This window comes from Takifugu flavidus, chromosome 8 (genome assembly GCF_003711565.1).
Source record: "Takifugu flavidus isolate HTHZ2018 chromosome 8, ASM371156v2, whole genome shotgun sequence".
Taxonomy (NCBI): Eukaryota; Metazoa; Chordata; class Actinopteri; order Tetraodontiformes; family Tetraodontidae; genus Takifugu; species Takifugu flavidus.
This window is the reverse complement of record NC_079527.1, coordinates 6,381,252-6,400,986: the sequence shown is the minus strand read 5'-3', so window position 1 is coordinate 6,400,986 and position 19,735 is coordinate 6,381,252. Positions and strand designations below refer to the sequence as shown.

The following is a 19,735-nucleotide window of genomic DNA, read 5'->3' as shown; positions in this document are numbered from 1 at the left end:
GAAATTTTAAGTTTGTTAACCCTAACCCTAAACAAAAAAGATTAAACCTAATAACTGTCTCATACACGCTTACGTTTTAAATAATGCAGCAAAACTAGATTTTAAAATTGTCATTTACTCAAAGTATTTGCATAGAATTGACTTTCGGGTTAACAGAGCCGTTGCCATAGCAATGATGTGACATGGTCCAGCGTTCACTGCGGTGCTGTGATGCCCCCTGCTGGCTCAACGGTGCCAAAAAGGGCACGTTTTCAGCTGAAATAAAAGAACATTCAATATTTATTTTGACCTGGGAAGATCCGAAAAAAGACACGCGAGATTTAGTGTTATATACACACACATTTCATGGATTAAGGCGAAAAAAACAGCCGAACAGAGTGTCACATGCATCAAGACAAGGTTAAAATACAGTCGGCTTATCAATGATGGCCAATACTGTTTGGAAAATAAACATAGATCCGACATCAGGTGAGTTTCTTTATTATACAGTACTTATAGTTGCATTGAATGAGGATGTGTTTTTAAGTGGCTGCTCCTCTTTGAAATTATTTTTTTTTGAAGAAAAAGCTGCAACGTTTTGGCCACGTCGGCAGGACATGGTCTTAGCGCGCCATCTAGTGGCAAACGAATCCATTACAACAGGAGCTTAAATCCCCTCAGAAAATCTGATCTGTTATTAAAGTGTCCGCATAAAGATTTTTATTTGCATTATCAAATAGGCACGATCTGAATGAAGCAACCATGTTTGCAAGACATTCAAGATTCTTTCAGAATATACATGTTGTTCTAGTGGTCATGAGTCTTTGTTCGGTCAGAACTATAATTCAACAATCTTGCGGTTAAAGTGTAATTTTTCTACACGTTTATCAACCACGGACGCATGTAATAAGCACAGTTTTTATGGCACGTCTTTATCTCACTGTGTCGGACGCAACTATAGAAAAGAAAAAGTATATATTTGGGAAATAATGAATAATATAATCTAAACCGATAGTTCATCTGGATGCAGCAGTCATCAACAGATTCTTACATGAATACTTTATTCATACAGCAGATACCGCCACCACATCAGGTACTCCTTAGCAATAATATTCTACTACTACTACTACCGTACTACTACTACTACTACTACTACTACTACCACTACTACTACTACTACTACTAACCACTGTGCCCGCCAAAGGCTTTCCCCCTGCTTCTTTAGTCTTTAGATTTACCATCAATAGCAAAAAATAAAATAAATCAAGACCCCATTCATCACTGGAATATTAATGACACGTTATCAAATGATTATTGTACCATTATTATTATTATCTACAGGTAGACCCACATTAATATTGATACGAGGGACTAGTTAAACGCATGTGCACGTTGCTGCTCCCCGCTGTGGTGTATGAATTTTCCTCCAGCGTGCTCCGGCTGACGCTGGAAGTAGTTCCGGTGCTTTTGACGCTGAAGCGGAGCGCACAGATCAGGGATCACCGCGCCGCTGCCGCCGCCGCCGCCGCCGCTGCCGCGGGCGCAGATATGAACAGCGGCTCCGCTCGCCTGTCATGAGGGTCGGCTGACCACAGCCGCGGTCACTGCCCTGCCGAGCCCCCCCACCCGCGCGCACGCATCCCGACTGACGGCGTCACAGCAGCACCGGAGCTTTTCTCTTTGAGGGGGATTTTTTTTTTCTTTCCAAGTGCACAACAGACGTCTGGAGCTTGTGAAGCAAGAGTACACACGCACGCACACAAAAAAATTCAGCCGGTTTGCATTCGCGCACGACGGTGAGTATTGTGTGTGGAAGAATGTGAGCATGTCCCGGAGGTTTGCGACAGATAATTGCATTTGAGCTGCCAAGTGACAAGTTTTGGCTGTCACCGTGTGTGCGCGTGTGCGTATTTGTGTGTGTGGATGCAGACCCTGTCTGATAAAGCCTGTTAAGTTTGTAATGACCCCGCTGCAACAGTGCATCAGGGTATCAGGACCACATAAAGTTCTGACAAACTATTGTGCAGCTGGTGCAAATGCGTGCTAAAGACACTTTTGGAGCGGTTTGGAATCAGAAAGTGTTTAAATGGAAATAACAGTAACGTGGACAAAGTCAGATATTCATTCCAAAAAACATGAATATACGAACTTCATTCCAAAGGGTCAAAGTATTTCTAGGCGTCGCATTGATGGTGGAAATGTGGTGCCTGGGTTTTGCTTTTTCCTTCCAGGTTCATTCATTCTTTGTCCGTGTTTGCGTGAGTTTTATAGTTAATCAGCCTGTTTTTTTTTTTTCTTGGATCCATATCAGTGACAAAAGGGTCAGCGTAAAGACCATTCACCACTGTCACTGTTCAGGTTTTAGTACGGTGATCTATCACGATGGGACAGTGGGGGCTCTCACTGTAACCTGGGAGGGTGCATGTGATGCAGGCGGGGGTGTCAGGAGGAAGACTTGGCTGTGGAGTCAGAGGGGAGGACAAGTGGTGGACGTTTGACCGGCAGAAACCCCCCAAACCCACCCCCCCACCGCGGGTCGCGGTGCTGTGGATGCTTCCCTGCTGCAGATGCTGGTGGGGGTGAAATAGACAGTTTGGAGAAATCCCGCATTTTAGGAGCGTTTGACTTTTGAGTCTGATCTTTATTACTGTTTTTCAAAACAAAAAATCCAAACCTGTCTGAGCGGTGGCCCCTTAGCCAACCAAAAGAATATTTGGAGTTTCTTCAGAATCAATATTTCTTCCTCCCTGGATGGAGATGAAGTCTTTCTCTCATTGGGACACTGGTGCAAAGAGAAAATGCATCAGAACCTTAAACGTGTCTCCAGATGTGTGTGGTCCAAACACATTTAAGGAGCGTTCCTTATTGTCGGGGGATCGCCGCCTCCTGCGCAGTTCGTCTGAGCTGCTTCCTAAACTAGAGAGAACGCCGCTAGCGTCACCACTTCTCCCGGGGTTCCTTTTACTGCCCCCTGACGTTCTCCAGCGGTGGCCATCGGTCAGCAGCAGCAGCAGGAAGCTCAGCCTGGCATCAGCAGGCAGGTTTCCCCCCCTGAAAGAGCCTTTGTCACTCTTCCGGAGTGGCCGAGGAGCTGTTGTCTCCTCCGGTATTGTCTGCCAACCTTCAGCTTTTTTAATGCCGGCCAATAAGTTGCCGTCATGTCGACTGCGCGCCTGTTTTTCCCATTTCCTGGCAAGTTGAGTTTGTTGACGACGCACTTGTGTACACCCACTATAGAATTCTATAGGCTGCCTCGCCATTATGACACCCTACCCTTACGAATGGTGCCCGTCTTGGAGAAGAAGTCATTATCTTTAATCACGCCGCAGCGTGGAGAGTCAGCCAATACTATACAATTTCATCTCTTCAAAAAGCACACTGGAGTGTGTGCGCGCGCACGGGCGTGCACGTCTCTGGGCTACTGGCTGGAAATGCATTTGAGAGGCTGCCCTGCTCTTCATTTGGAGGCTCCTCTTAATTCCTATCAAGATGAGAGCTGTCTGAACAGATTTCCCTCATCATTATTTGCTCTGAGATTTACTTGGGCCTGTAAATGGTGTTGATTGAGGGTAATTTGGCTTTTTAATTGCCGAACAGCTGCCACACTTACTGCTGATTGCCATTGTAGACTTTCTCAGCAGATCACTCACGGACCCCTAAATACCTCATTAAAATGTTATGCAGAATCACGTGAAATGTGAGGAGAAGGAACGCTCGTTATGTCGGCCTGATTTTGGTTTTATCGTCGCAAAGGTCGCCGTAATTATCGTCAATGTCAGCAAATTCCGTCGCGGGAGACGGGTAATGACTTTTTGAAAGTTGAATTAAGAACTCTTTGTGGACGCGCCCCCGGGCTTCTTGGGGAGTTCCTCGTGCCGGGCGATGCTCTGGACGTCGTGTAGGTGTCGAACCGGTCTCGGGGATGGTCGCCGCACATCTGGATCACCATCGGCTCCGCTTGTCCCTCCTCCAGCGATGCAGTGATGCTGCAAGGAGGCGACGGTAAAAATGACGCGGTCAGCCGAGCGCTTAGATAAAAACCCATAAAGTTTTCAACTTTAAGGGTCTTTTACCTCAAAATGAAAATAAAGTCAGCTAGTAACACCAAGTAACTGAAATGTGAGAGTGAGGTAGTGAAAGGACTGAAGCAAAATGTCCCATTTGCCTTGAATGCACCTCCAGCTCAGTTGTAAAATAACTTTATAAAAGTGTGTGTGGGGGGGGTCATGTTAAGGAGTCAGCTAAGGAGAGCGAGGGACACGAGCGAGGGACACAACCTCGTAAGGTGTTTGCTGCACATGCATGCGCTTCAAGAGAGACGTCCAGTGAATATTAAACCCCTTAAATGCAGAAATTGTTTGATTATTACTTATTGCTACTCATCCCGCCCGGCGTCCTGTTTGGGAACGAGGGCAATCAGGCTTTGGACCAGGCGCCCAAACCTCAACCCGCCCTGTGTTTGTGTGTGTGTGTGTGTGTGTGTGTGTGTGTGTGTGTGTGTGCGTCCTGGAGGTTTCCTTCTGTCCATACCTGGGACAGACGTTAGAGTGGTCTGACACCATCCAACTAGTCCCGACTCTGTTAGCTGCCATGAGTGGATTGTTCCGTTTTTCTCCCCACCTTCCTGGGTTCTTCATCTGCGTCGAAGGTGGCGTGACAGGACCTCCGCCCGCCACCGACACCAGGAAGCTTGTGCTCTAATCCAAGCTGCTAAATAACATCACACCGTTTCAGTGTAAATCCCCACATGACGAGGTCGTTCGGTGCGCCCACTGTTCAACAAGCTGTTAATAGATTCATCGTGGACGCTGCAGCCCGGTGGTCAATAGTCATGTTTATTACAGCAGCTCCTGTAGATCTGATGCTCCAAGCTGCTCACTGCTGGAGAATACTGAGCGTTGCTGCAGCACCTGTGAGAAGAATTATTGTTGTTATTACTATTATCGTTTCAATGCTATAGTAAGTATAGTAAGTATAGTAAGTAGATTTAGAATGTTTAATCAAAAAGAATGTATGAGTGTTTGACTCAAGTATTGTAGCTGTTATGTTCCCAGCACTGGGAGGTATCATGTTCAAGGACACGAGGAAGTCGTAGAGATAGGAGGAGAAGGAATCATGAAGTTGTTTTGATACCAATGTTGTGTGAACCAAATAAAAGAGGAGAGCGAGCAGCAGACTGACGGAGTTGAGAGAGGAAGCTTGAACTGCTCGTCGGCTCTCCCTTGCAAGGCCTCCGGTTGTCTGTGTGGTTGATCTGAGTCTAGTAAACGAACAGCGCGGGTGACCAAACATCACCCTCACACACCCCAACAGGCACGCCTCTTCCTCTTTCTGTGGGGTTAGAATCGAAAGCAGAACGAAGCAGCAGACGCCGTCTAACCTGCCTCTGCCATCCTCTGGACGTGTTGTCCTCCCTTATTTCATTGTCTCCAGGCCGGTAACGTCCCATCAGTCAAATCCTTTCTGCAGGTATGGATTTCTGCCCTAACAAGATACAAAGAGAATAACTCTGACAGACATTTGAGGCCAAGGTTCTCTCTGATTCTGGGACCTTTTTCGCGTTGTTTCGCCTCGTCCCAGGAAAGCGCACATTTGAATCGAAATGCGGCAAATCCTTTTTATCTCTTCGAAATCCTCCCTGGTTCTGTTGGTAAAGACGGCGTTTTGCGGGGGGGGGGGGGGGGGGGTTCAGTCGCAGAGGTCACAGCTCCACCCGGGCTCAGAGAGGAGCTGCGGCGGAGAATCTGATGTAAGTCCCGTGTATTACACCAGCCGAGGATGTTGTTTCAGTCGACAGGTTAAGATTTAATGAGGAACAATTGTTCGCCGATTTGCATGTGTAATTATAAACAACCATCAAAAAGCCCATAATGCCTCTAAAAATGTAAATTATTCTATTATAAAGCACAACAGAATCTAAGCCTCGCCTCGGAGCCAGGGCCTCTAGGTTTCGGATGCTTGCTTTCCATTATTAATGCTATTCACAAGCCAAACTTTTTAGGTTGTTGCAGTTGGGCGCTTTAATCTATTTTCGCTCCAAAATTAATGAATTTTTAAAGAAGACTAGTCCGCGCTGAATAGAGCTGGATGTGGGATTGCGGTTTGAGTCGCAGTGACGCGCTGTGATACAGTAGCCCCCCTTTACTGTGCGAAGCATCGGTTCACAAACAGCATCCCACCCCTCCCCTGGGACTGCTCGTTGGGGGAGTTTGCAGAAATGGTGCACTCCTATGTTTTATTTATGACAAAATATGCCGTTTTAACTCTGCCGTTGTCAGACTGGGGGACTGCGATAGCTCCTTCCCGGCGCCGAGTCTTCTGGGTCGCTAACTGCGTCTACCTTGGCAGATGTTTTCAGGTGTTCACTTCTGTGTGGGCTTGCAAGTTAAATATTTTATTCCGGTTCCCTTCCGAGATTCGGAGGAAGATTTCCTCCTCAAAATCCCTTTTTTTTTCTTCCCAAGTTTGCGTGTGTGTGTGTGTGTGTGTGTGTGTGGGGGGGGGGTAATTGTACAAAATGCTGTTTCATTCGACGGGAACGATTCTTTTTCAAATAAAGCAGGTAAATTAGCGTTCTTATTTTATCTCCTTTCAAGCGGTACCTTTCTTGACCACTCGATACAAGGAGGAAGGACGGAGAATGCATCCCAGTGTGAAACGGAGCATACACCCAGGCCTCTCCAGGTCTCCTTTCAGAATAAGTAGACAGTATCAAACGATAATTGCTTAACCCACTTGCATTGAGAGAGGAACAGGCAGCCACCATAAGGGCAGCTGATTTGACTTGATATCTTATAATTGAACCTTTTCAGGGGCATGTTTTCTGCCGCTGAAGCAGAAAGTAATTAAGGCGTTCAATACTGCTTTTTGGACCTTTTCCTCTCCGCTTTGAATGGCCCACACTGTGAGACATGACAGCGCTCAGTACGCCTACATACTTTCCTTTGACACATTAGCCTTACCCTCACCGAGGCAGTCCTTCCCGCAAACACTGTCTCCTCGGCACACTCCGGGTGGGTATTTTGTCGTCACTTCATTCTGCTCAGAAAATATTTTGATGCCTCTTTCTTTCTTTGGGCTTCCTCCCTTCCCCTCCCCACCCTCACCCATCCCCCGTCACTCCATTGAAAGTTCTCTATTAAAATGCAGAACTGTAATGCCTCTCTCCGGTCTAAAAGCCTGCTAGCAGCGGGGGACTGTTAGCTGTTAGTGATGCATACAGCCTGAGTGAGTGCATCGCAGCTACAAAGTCTAATGGGTGAATACGTTCAATCACGGGCAGACCCTCGACTCTTTTAAAGGGACAATGTTCCCATTCACCGACGCCCCATCCAGAGAGGGATCCATTTGAGCTCGTCTGGCGAGAAAGGTCTCCTCTCCGTTCCAATTCCCCTTCCCTCTTTACACGGCGGCGCCTGTAATCGTTTGCCAGGAGGTCGCCAACTGTAACTTTTCACACGCCCGTGATGGAAACGTGAGACGCCACATCCTCTCACTTCTTTCTTTTCGGTGCCGATCAAATGTGGAGCGCTGCAAATGCCTGCGTTTCTGAGGATTCGGGATTTGGAACATTTTCTTTTTTTGATTTTGGGGACCGCCAGTGTATTTGCCCTTTTCTAACTTTGTCGGGTATTCACCGGCAGCTCTTTGAAACCAGCCTGGTTGATGTCTCCTCATCAGTGAAACGCAATCTTTTTCGTTTACATGCAGAAATTTAATGAGTCCTGTTGCTACTCGATCGGCGCCGTTAAATTATGATCTCCAGGCAGGAAAAGTCCCCTTTAGACCAAATATGCCCCTGATCATTGGTGCTGGGACTTCTCTCGTAGCTCGTGCGTGTAGGTAGAGTGAAGACAGCCGACGACCATGTCGAGCAGCCCCGGCAGCCTCAGTGATGTCACCATTTGCTGGTCATTGTTCTCTCCGCGCACAGAAAGCTTATCAGGCCCTTCACCCAGTCATCCGCCCATCTGTCCGCGGCTTCCTTGTGTTTGAACAGCAGGCCGCAAATCGTGATTAAATTCAGCCTGTAATAATTATGGAGCTGTGAGTCGTCCCCTGAGCAGGAACCTCTCAGGAAATCACCCTTTTTTCTACCAGGATCTTTTATTTCCAGGAATATGGGTAGGAAATTCCTACCTACCCGTACGTTCAAAGCCTCGCCCCTCTCGTAGAACTCTAGCGAATCTGAGGAATTCTGCGCCTATGAGAAACTGGTTTCAGGGAAAGTTTGGGGGTGGGGGAGGGTTCTTTCCTGGCTGATTTTGGTAGAAATGATCAGAGGTGAAAGGGGAGTTTACGGGAACCTGTACAAGTGTCCCCTGTAATTCCCGATGGTGCACAGTTTCCAACAATCATGAGATGAACGACATCATCTTTCATGATTCAATAATGAGAATGGCGTCTCAGTGTTCTGCCTAACGTTTATATAAGTAACACAAGTCCCTCTGGTTTTACGGACTCGACCGACTCGGCGTGGGGAGACGATCAGCAACGCCGCACAGCGGTGTAATCTGATCCAACATTCGGTGTCTTCTGATCGTCATCAGGTCACCGTCCGATGGCCAGGAAGATAACATGACTTTGGCTCTGGGGAGTTCTGTTTACATGGCCCCAACGCTGCCAACTCTCTAACCCAGAGGAGCACATGAGGAGACCGTCTCACTGCTGCCTGGCATCATCTGGTCTGATTAATAATAGATCCAAATGATTGATCATCGCTGAACTACATTTTGCGTTGCTAATCGTAGGCTGCTAATAAATATGCATTTCTGGAGACGACTCACAGCTCTATGATAAATAGGATGCAAGCTGTCTGTGGTGCTGATCCCCCCCCCCCCCCCCCCCCACCATGTCTGGCTGATGTCAAGCTCAGTAGGTATCGGAAACAAAAGGCACGGAGGGGAGGTTAGCCAAGTCGCTGTGGGACCGGTTGACTGAGTCGACTAGGTAATTGGTTGCGTCTCCCCGCCCAGCGGGGCCTCTCTCCCCAGAAGCGAAGTCACGCCCTAACCCCCCCCCCCCTTATCATCATCACGAGCAAGCAGTGCAAAGCTCTGCCGCGCCGCTGCGCAGCCATCCCACGCTTCCAACTTCTCAAGCACGGCAGCCACGGCCGTGCAGCAGGTCGGGGCTTGTGGCGATCTGATTCGCAGCCCCGGCCTTTTTTTTAATGAGGGAAAATAAGTACTTGTTGTTCTGCGCTTTGTGTGTCACGGCCCGCATCCCCGCCTCCCCGCCACCGCCACCACGGTGAGCCATGCCGCCTCCCCTTGAGCGTGAAAAAGGTGCACTAATTAAGATGGTTTCCTGGGACTTTAAGGGGGTGTCGGCTGTGACTCTTACAGTGGCGGAGCCTTGAGGAGCAGATGGGGGCGGCGTGCGCGCATGTGGCCTCCCAGGTCAGGTCTCGGTTCTGCCGTCTTCACGGCTCGCTCGCGGGTCGGCGAGTCTAAATTTATTACGAATTTTCTCTCAAACAGTAATTAAGCGATTTTTTTTTGCAGGAGGAGAATATTCCTCTCCTCCCCCTCCTCCTTTTCCTTCCCCAGCCCGTCTCTCCAGGGAGAGGAAAGAGAAACAGAGGGGTTTGTGTTGCTGCTGGTAGGAAAGCACATTGAAGTTCTCCCACCTTGATTATATACAGCGAGCGTGAATGGAAAACGCGTGGGCCAGTGGGCTCTTTGTTGTTCAAGGACCCGCGAAGGTTACTGCATGGGATGGAGGATGGAGGCTCAGATGTAGATTTGTGTATCCTTAGGAGGCAGCGCTGATAATGACGGACTCCATCTGCATCGTCTCCTAGCTGAAACGCACCTGCATTTCCAAGTCCGTCGGATCCTTCTGCTCCAGAAGCAACGGTCGCCAAGGAAGACGTTTTTAAAAATGAAATCCGACTGCGCGCTCACGGCCTCGGTGATGAGTAACAGTTGCGTGACATTCTCACTCCGGCGGTGACACATCTTTGAATAATCTGTGGCTGACTGAAGTTCAGAACAATCGATGAGTAAGTTCTGTTCCCAATTGTCTTTTTTTTAATGTCACAAAAAGTGGCAAAGCTACGGGAATTACTCCGATCTATACCACATGGGACCTAGCGCTTTTTCTTTTGTTAACCACCACACTAAAAATAGCTGCCAGGAGGGTCGGGAGGTGCGGTGGCACGGACTCGACAAGAGTTTAAAGCGCTTTGGGAGTCCGAGAACAGGGACACGATGCGTGAGCGTGTGTGTCTGCGTGTGTGTGTGCGTGTTTTTGTTGGGGGGGGGGGGTTACGCAGCGAGGGAAAGGGGACGAGTCTTTCGGCTCCTCCAGAGGGTTGGAATTCCTCCCGAGCTGTTCCCCCCATTTGGCAGGCACTTGTGAAAACAATTCCCCAGCTTTTAGTCACTCTGCAGATCCAATAGCCATTTCCACTTTGGAGGGAAGGAGAGCGAGAGGCAATCCAGATAGACAGAAGACAGGGAGAGAAGGAGAGGAGAGTTTTAATCAGGTTGGACAGATGCCGAGGCCAGTTGAGCGCTTGTGCGATATTAATATCTCATGAAGGCTGTCTGGCAACGCGTGCTCACCGTCTTGTGTGGTTTTGTGTTTGTGCGTTGCAGCAACAGCCATCGCGGCGACTAAATGAAGAACTCGTGAACATGCGCGAGGGGAGGATTCTACCTTTCACTTGGGTGACGTGCCCAGATGCTTTGGCCAAGAGGAAGATGGAAAGGAAGCGTAAGACGTTTTAATCATACCTCGACGCCGCGTTCTCTTGCTTATTCGCTGCGCAGGTAGCGAAAAGCTGCTCTTTGATTCAAGTGCTGCGTTAGCCTCAGCGCTCTTGCGCACTCATTCTGGAGTGAGGTGGTGAAGACCAAGTGTTGAAGGTGCCAAAATATAGATTTTTTCCCCCCAGGATATATAGCTTTAGTGTGAGTGGAAAATAATGCGCAAGCTAACCTCTGTGTGTTTCTGCTCCAGTTAAAGATGAGTAGACATAGTAAACAAACCTCCTGCTCTTCCAGACTTGAGCCAAGGCTGCTGCACAGCACCCGTCCAGTGAGCCAGGTGATCCTCCGATCACCCCACCGCTGAGCGTCTCGCCATTTCCTCTTCACCCTTCAACCTATGAGAAACATGACCTCCGAACTGGAGAGCAGCCTGACCTCCATGGACTGGCTGCCGCAGCTTAGCATGAGAGCTGCCATCCAGAAGGCAGATGCAGGCCACCACCACAACCACCACGGGCACCATCACGGACACCTCCACCACATGCACCATCACGGCCACGGGCCCGCCAAGAAAACTGTGCATTTGGACCCTGGGACGACGCTGGACCAGGAAGAAGCTGCGCAGCACAGAGATGGAAAACCCCCTTACAGCTATGCTAGCCTCATCACCTTCGCAATCAACGGCTCGCAGCGCAAACGGATGACCCTCAGCGAGATCTACCAGTGGATCTGTGACAACTTCCCCTACTATCGCGAGGCGGGCAGCGGCTGGAAGGTAAGTGAATTGCAATTATCTGGATCTTTATTCCAGGGTCGCCTCAGCTGCTTCTAAACTTCAGACATTAACAAAGATAACCTGATTTTGTGGGGCGGAAGTGAAGACAGAAACCAAGGCCAGGGCTAAAACCAACAGTCAAGTAGCTCCCACATTCTGCACCCGCGTTAGAGGCAATAAGTCTTCAGACCAGAGGGCTCGGCACTGTGCGTGCGTGAAGGGAAACCGGAAATCGGTCAAGAGCTGTTACGGAGATCACTTGATCTTCCGGGTTTTAATGCTCTGATTCGCTGGATCCAATCTTTGAGATGCTGAATCCGTGTTAATTGCCGGTTCATATAGCGTCCCGTTTCTGGTCTGGGCGCTGAAATAGGAACTGAGTCAGCGAGCGAGTTCGGCTGTGAAATGACTCGAGTCTATAGAGCAAACTGAAGGTGTTGGGGTTATTGGGGTTATTGATTTTATAAGGCTTGACATATGTCCAAAATGCAAGAATCAGGACTGGAAAAGTTGCGCTGTTGTTTCCGTGTGTCAGTATGTCTCATTCTGCAGTGGATCAAAAAAGGGACCCTCTCCATATCCCATAACTTAAACATTCCCCAGAGGAAGAAAAGAATCTCGAGGCCAGGAAGTTACCCTATAGAAAGGGAGATGTGAGAGTTGTGCTTTCTCTAGTTTAATCGTGCATCTCCTTCCTGCAGGATTAGCTAGCTTAGCCCAGATCCTCCTTCACTGCTACACCGCTGTTCTATACTGTGGTGTTATACTGTTGCTATGAGGTCACCCCGCTAATGTGTCGTTTCAGCCTTAAAGTAAAGATAGATGATAACACCTTTTGAATTGCTATTTTATGGGATCAAATTGGTGAACCCACGTTAATCTGAAAGTGGATTTGATGTGGGGGTCTGCGTTCAAACGTAATCTGGCGCTATGAGACCTCAGCCCCGTTGTTAACGATTTTGAAAAATGCACGAATTCGACCCAGCGGCTCCGAAAGCCTTCTTCTTCCCCCCTCCCTGTTACCTTCGGTGATTGACAGATGCATTCTGTTTCATCGGGGGTGACATTATTTCATCCTTATGTAAATGTAACCGTGCAAATCCTGGCTAATATGAGCAGAAAGGTGGCTGTGTTACCGGAGCCCAATGAATAGATCCGCATGGCGGCGTCTTGGGGATTCTCTGCCTTATTAGTGGAAAAAGGCGATGGAAATAGTCCCGCCACTGACACGCTGAAAAGGCTGTCTGCAAACTATCAGCCAATTCATCTCTCTGATTCTCTGTCTCATTATTTCTCTTTCACTCTCCATTTCCGTCTCGCAAGTGCTTGCACTCCACCGCCACCCCTTTCCTCTGTTACTTCTTCACTCACTGCTCCCCTTTTCTCTTCCCTCTCACCAGCGCGCGTTTGTTCCCCCTCTATAATCTTCAACACACTGTTCCCCGAGCTGAGATAGACGCCAGAAATGGAGACAAGAAGGTTACGATACAAGCCAGCTTGTTTTGGCTGCGCTCCTTACCTGCATGCATTCGTTTTCTACGGGGAGAGAGAGAGAGAGAGGGAGAGAGAGAGATAGGGGAAGGGAGAGAGAGGGGAAGAGAGAGAGAGAGAGAGAGGGAGGGAGGATAGAGCTTATCAGGACCTTTCAGCATTCGCTGCAGCTCATGACGACTTTGTCTTGCTGGTTTTATTCGAGTGCCAGGATCTGTTAGTATCCCATAATTACACCTCTAGATTCATTGATTGTGTTTGTGTGTGGCAGCATTCTAGTAGGATAATTAGACGGCTCCTGCAGGAATTCCCGCCGCTCCAATCAGCAGAGCTGACAGAAATCCAGCCAATCCCTGTGAGATCTGGGTGACCTTGCGCTAAATTGTGATAGCCATAGGAACGGCTCAGACAACAGCCCCCGCCGTGTTTGGGGCTGCGCGGACGCGGGCAGATGCGATAGGAGCGTTTCCTAGGTCGATCTCAGGCCGCAGCGGCCGCTCTCCTATAAACGGACCTTTTTTCTCCAGATAGTCCACTTCCTTTGGGCGGGCGTGAAGGCTGATCCCAACGCTGGTGCTGATCAAACCTTGATCCACCTGTAAATGTGGCAAGTGAACCCTGGTGCACTTCTCTTAGGGAGTGAATCCAAACGCCGCCCCTTTCCTCAATGTCAGCTGAAGGGGACCATTAGCGCTTTTGTCCTGCCCAATCACTCGTTCCCTTCAACAAAAATGAAGCAAATTCTGCCAAAAAATGCTAAGCTAACAGTCCAGAGCGATCGGAGTGACGGGCTGCGGAGGACAGATGTGATTAAAGTACGCAGGATGATCACACTCAGGGCTGACACTTGCTCTCCTCCTGAGCGTCACATAACGCTGACTTCCTTTAGAAAACAGCAATGTCTTTTATTATCTTTGATTCAATGTAAAAACCTTAATCCGAGACAATGATTCCGTCTGCCTGATTCACCGGCTCGCGAGTCCTTTTCTATTCCCACTCAAAGCGCTGATTACAAGTGCTGAGGGAATCAAGGACAGCTACTGACGCTCGCACGCTTTTCATCATTCCATTTTGTGATTAATGTTCCGACGTTGAATGTGTCTCGTTTGAAATAAAGGTTATTTAATTTGAATGGTACAAAGTGGAGCTTTGCTAGCGCAGATGCTAGCAGCCGAGAGGGAAGCGCCGACAACCTTTTTCTAGCATTCAAGAACATTTATGATTCCAGGGCATACGTCCCAAATCTGACTGCAGAATTCAAGAAGGACGTCATGTGACTCGTCATATCATATGGTTTTAATGGAATGTTCATTCCAAAGGTGTAACATTGTAGACGGAGCGGTTGAAGCACTTTTTAAAGCGCTGTGGCTCTACGGCATTTTGGAGTTTTTGTTGACATTTCAGAGCAGTCGGCGCTGAGCAATTGGAATTTGGGATGGCTGAATTGCGTCTGGGAGAAGGCTGGAAGCACTTTTCCTTCCTGAATGACCCGACTCATCGCGGCAGAGCTTGTTTTATATCAGCTGTGGCCGTCGCAAGAAAAGTTACATAAGTCCAGTTCATTCTGGTTCAGGTGATTGTTGTCAGCTGTACACACGGGGATGCAGACACAGATTGTCTGGTTGCCCGCACGCACACACACACACACACACACACACACACACACACCACACACACACACACACACACACACACACACACACACACACAACACAAGCCCTTAATTTAAATTGCGTATTTTATGAATAAACCCCGGCTTTCAGAGAACACCTTAATACAAGGCCCCGTATCCTCGATGTCTCCTTCACTTTTTGCACACGCACGCGCTCATTCACACACACACACAGAGTCTCATACAGCCACAGAGAGACTCCCACGCAGGTCGGCGGTGTACGTGTGCAGTCTGCAGATAACACGTGGGGGAACTCAGCAGGAGAGGAGGAGGAGGAGGTGTGTGTGTGTATTTGCGTGTGTGTTTGTGGGGTGAGGGCATGGGTGGGGGGGTGGGGGGGTGAGTTGGAGAATAGAGACTGAGCAGAGGAGATTTTTACTACCCAGCACACGCACGCCGTCTGCTCTGTATGATAATGTGAGAGTGCAGGAGCAGCAGGGTTGAAACCAGGACACCGTTCAGTCATGTACTCACTGCACGCTCGCACCCACGTGCACGCGCCCGCACACACACACGCCGCACGCACGCACGCAAAATTGAAATTAACCCTTAAAAAGCAAGCAGAAGTTCAGCAGTGGAAGGGTAATTTGGTATCATGTGTTGTGGTAGGGATTTGCTGTCGTGCATATTAACACACACACACACACACACACACACACACATTCAGATGGCCTAAGTCTTGTTAGCATTTACAATCACGCAGTTTTCCCAAGGTCATCCTATCAAGTTCTTTTTGAGGTTTGTCTAATGAGAAAGAATAATCAGAACCTTTCTCCTGAGCAGTGGGGGCGTGGTCTCACACCCGAGCAGTGGGGGTGTGGTCTCACACCCGAGCAGTGGGGGCGTGGTCTCACCACTGAGCAGTGGGGGCGTGGCCTCATACCAATGCAAAGCTGCATGGTTGCACAGCATTTCCATCTTTAATGGTGCCCTTCTGTCACTGACACAGCATCCTCTCCTCCGCCTCTGATCATGCGGAGCTCCTGTGCTGCTCTGCTGTGTTTCCCATGCCCTCCTCAGCTCCTTCCCACCCACGTCTCCCTCCACTTCACGCTCCACCTTTGCCACAGCTAAAGCACAGAAAGCGTGTAGAAGGAGTTTAAAGCCACACAGAGGTCTCTCTCTCTCTCTGCTCTTGCTCTTAGTTCCTACTTGTCATTGAATCACCCTGAATCAAAAGAATTTGGCTTTTTCACAGTATCTTTTTCCTCCACTGCCAGAACCGGCCTTCGACATCTGGTGTTTTATTTATTTATTTATTTGAAGCTTTAGGTTTTCTCTTGTTTTATGTGTGCGTTGCTACAACCTCACATTTACTGGACTGAATATGTTGTAGCCTTGAAGCATGATTGGATTTCCTGGCTGTGAGCCAGTGTGAGGATTTGCTCTGAACTCCAGATGAAGACGCGCAGCATCGGGCATCACCTCGTGCAGCCAGGTTAACCACACGCTGTTTAGCGGGGCTTAATGTGCCTCCGTAAAGGGCAGCGCTTCCACGACGGCCTTTGGCCTTTCGTCGAGCGTCGCGCGCACGATGACTGGCGATGATTCAGCACGGGGCCGCGTCCTCTCTCTGTGGGAGATCAGCGGCGGAGCAGCGGAGGACGGCGACCGCGCTGTCGAGTGTGTTTAGGCATGTGGAGGAGGGACGCTGGCGTTGGCTGCTGGACTTCATCAGGTGGTCGGAGCCAAGCTGAGCTGCGTCCTCCCCCCCCCCCCCCCCCCGGCATTATTGTTGCAGCGGGGTGTGGAGGGGGGTGTAGGGACAGCTCCAGCATTTCCCATCTGTGCATTATCATTTAAATCAGCCAGATGTCAGAGAAGAGCTAATAGCAATAATCTCTCTTCCCGTGATGACATTTCTTTATGAGGCAGTAAATGTCAGGAGGAGCCTCTTCACTTCACACCATTTGTATTTCTAACACAATCAGCCGCCACTGTAAGATGAAAACTTGGATTACTGGCAATATGTCTCTCTTTTTTTAGCTTCTTCTCTTCCCTTCATGTATACGGCACATACACACGAGCAACTATTAATTATACTTGTAGGAGAAACATTGCTCCAGCCTTTAATTACACACTAATCACTAAGAGCAGTCTCAGTATTAAATTCTTAATTAAAAGCACGGCATTTTCACTAACTCCTCAAGGATTTGGCGCCCATCCAGCTGCGCCTTTCTGTCTTAAACCAGTCTGGCCTGTAGCATTCTCCATATGGCTAATAATAGGCTTAAGGCCGTTTTTTGTAGCACTCCGTAATGCAACAATTATACCACGGAATGAGCTTATTCCCCGTTTGCTGGTTTTTATATCCCACAGAGAGACATGGGCCTGTCTTTTGTCAGACCCCAAATAGCATCAGAGAATTCCGTTGGACACGAGTTCGAAGTGGCGCTAGCGTGTGCTTCTGTTTAAAAATTCAGCAGAAAGGCAGCGGAGGTGCATTCATCTAACTTTGACACACAACAGAGGACTGATACATCAGGAACAGCCCTGCGGTTGGTGGCGGGTCTGTTCAGAACACAGACCCTGCCCTGGAAACTGCAAAGCAACGTGCTGAGACTTAGCACGGCAGCATGCTAATACTTAGCGCATATTTCCAATGGGACATTTTCAACGGGTGCTAATTCTGATGCTGGTGTTAGCATTAACAGTGTCTGTAGGGTCTTAACGCATGTGGCTGTAGAGCTGTAACAGCTTTCATCTTGTGCTCTGTATGCTAAAGCCTCTTGGTAGACCAACAACAAGCAGCTAAGCTAACAGAAAACATGCTGTTTGTCTAATTGTGCGTTGTAAAGCCTGACTGGATGGACTCATGGATGGAGCATTTCACTATTTTTCATTTATTGAGGTCATGTTCGAGCTAAATTGGTTTGAAACCCATTTGTTGTAGACATTTTCAACATTTAAATCGCCGGGTTCCACTGTTGTCGTTTCCATTTACCTATTCTGCCACCTTTTGTTTGTGTATCAAGCACGTAAGAGAAGTCTGCTTCCTGTAAATGGAATCCAGACTAGCGCGACCAGTCGTGTCATTTAATCACAGGGAGGGTTAAAGGTGTCGCCGCTTACAGTCCTGGACTTCATTCAAGGATTCATTTCATCAAGTCAGTCCAAAGAGAGGAAAGCGATTGTCAGATGTGCTGCAGAGCCGCGTCCAGCCCCCTTTCCCCTCTCTCCCCTCCTCACCCACTCACTCTGCCGCTCTCCCGACAAACTGTCACTTTGCTGAAGCGCTTTGCCGGACAGGGAGCGGGGCCGCGACCTCTCGCCACCTCCAGTTTGTTCCCGGCCTTGTTTGATGAAACGGAAGAGAATGGTTCTGACTCCGCATGTCCATACTGGCTTGATCCCAGCACGCAGAAATGGCAACAATGTTGTTGACATCTACGTGCACGGATCGGCCTGACCTGACCTTGACCTGGCTGTGTTCAATTCTTTATTAGGGATGCAGACGGGTTGAGTGCGAGTGTGTTTACATCGGGTTATATACGCACAGTGGAACGTACAAGGACCCGGTTCTGATCCTATAGAAATGTCAACAGACACGTGCAGAACTGATGGAGAGAGGAGGGCGGGGGAGGGGCCGATCAAACGAAAATTGGATGCAGTTGGAAGACGTCACTGGTATCGAGCCTTGCACGCTGCAGTCTGTCACCCCACAGCCGCCAGGATATATATAATAGGACGCCGCTCAGAACCGCTCAGAACCCAGCAGCCTCTCAGATCCGAGACTCCCGTCCTTCCCCTTCCAGTCGGCACCAGTTCCGTACTATATTGTGCATCCTGTCTTCTCTGAGCTGCTTCAGCTCCAATATTTACCATATTTCACCCTCCCCACACGCACTCAATGGCCTCGGAGAACGGTAATACAATTCCCGCGCCTTTATCGCGTTTATGGCGGCTTTCTTTCCTTTGTTGATGTCAAACAATGGAGCAACATTTAGCCACTCCGTCAAAGAGAAGTCCTTGGAATGATATTTGGGCAGTAATTGCTGGAGGTCCTATATGAGATGGCGTGGTTGTAGCAATGCTCCATCCACGCTGCTGTCTCTACGAGGCATTTTGATTTCAGCGTCTGATTGAGAAATATTTTTCCCTTTGGAAACTGAACGGCGCTGTTTTTCCGTCGAGGTGATTGGTGCCATCAGAGCCTTTCCAGAGCTTTGTTATCTAGGGCTGAGTTTCCTGCATCTGTCTTCCATTTTTGATCATTTGCGGACCGGAGACTTTACGCCAACACTTTATTTGTTTTGACAAAATGCTCCGGGGGTGTTGAATGGACCCTGATGTGACCCTGCATAGACCTGATGGTAGATAGTCAGAATACTGATTATGAATACAGACAGATCTGCTGCAATATTCATATATTCGGCTTTAGAACTGAGCAGCATCGGACAGGAGGGAGCGAAAGGTTCTCGGCGCTTGCCTGGATGGAGAGTCCAAAACCTCCTTTGACCCTTTAAAACGGGTCAACACTTTTTCGCGCTGGCCTTAGACATCGCACACACGCCTGTTCAAACACGTCTGTCTCCTAACGGACACGTTTCAAACCGATGCTTTGAGCCTCGCACCCATTCCGGGCTCAGGAGACCGTCCGTCAGCGCAGCCCGCCCTCCCGCAACCGTCCGACACCTTTTTCCGAGGCCGTTTAATTCCTCTCCGAAGCGAAATGGAACTAAACGAAATGCCATCTCATGTTTTTGCTCTGCGCTGACCCAGATCCTCCAAACCTCGCAGCTTATATAACTGCAGTCTTCTCCATGTGACCTGTTTCTTGAGTGTATCTCTCCCTCACACACACACACACACACACACACACACACACACTCCTTTCTGCTGTCTCCTCACCGAAAGCATGTTTCTAAATCTCGACTTTTTGTCACACATCACATTATATCACATTGCATTTTGTCAGAAAGTCGCCCGTGCTCCTCCAGCCCTCCTTATATAACCAAGACTAAGGGCAGCTCCCGCGTTTAACCTTATTTCTCGAAATCCAAATCTCTGTTTTGTCTTCCGTATCACACAAAACGAACGCGTGATCCATCAGCGGCTGGGCGGCCACGTCCCGGCCCGGTAAGCTCATTAATCAGGCGC

The 19,735-nt window shown here is 48.8% G+C and overlaps 1 protein-coding gene across 6 annotated transcripts in view; it reads left to right on the top strand.

Annotated features, from left to right (window-relative positions):
- Positions 1 to 1,468: 1,468 nt before the first annotated feature.
- LOC130529523 (forkhead box protein J3-like) overlaps positions 1,469 to 19,735 on the top strand; it is a 42,196-nt gene continuing 23,929 nt past the window's right edge. For 3 of the 6 annotated variants that reach the window (XM_057039850.1, XM_057039849.1, XM_057039845.1), the window contains exons 1-3: positions 1,470 to 1,775; positions 10,584 to 10,701; positions 10,992 to 11,472. In XM_057039850.1, coding sequence (XP_056895830.1) covers positions 11,095 to 11,472 — 378 coding nt within the window. In that variant the 5' untranslated portion in view covers positions 1,470 to 1,775; positions 10,584 to 10,701; positions 10,992 to 11,094. Of the gene's footprint in view, positions 1,776 to 10,341; positions 10,472 to 10,583; positions 10,702 to 10,991; positions 11,473 to 19,735 lie in introns of those variants that run through there. The other 3 variants (XM_057039847.1, XM_057039846.1, XM_057039848.1) reach the window with 3 other exon arrangements.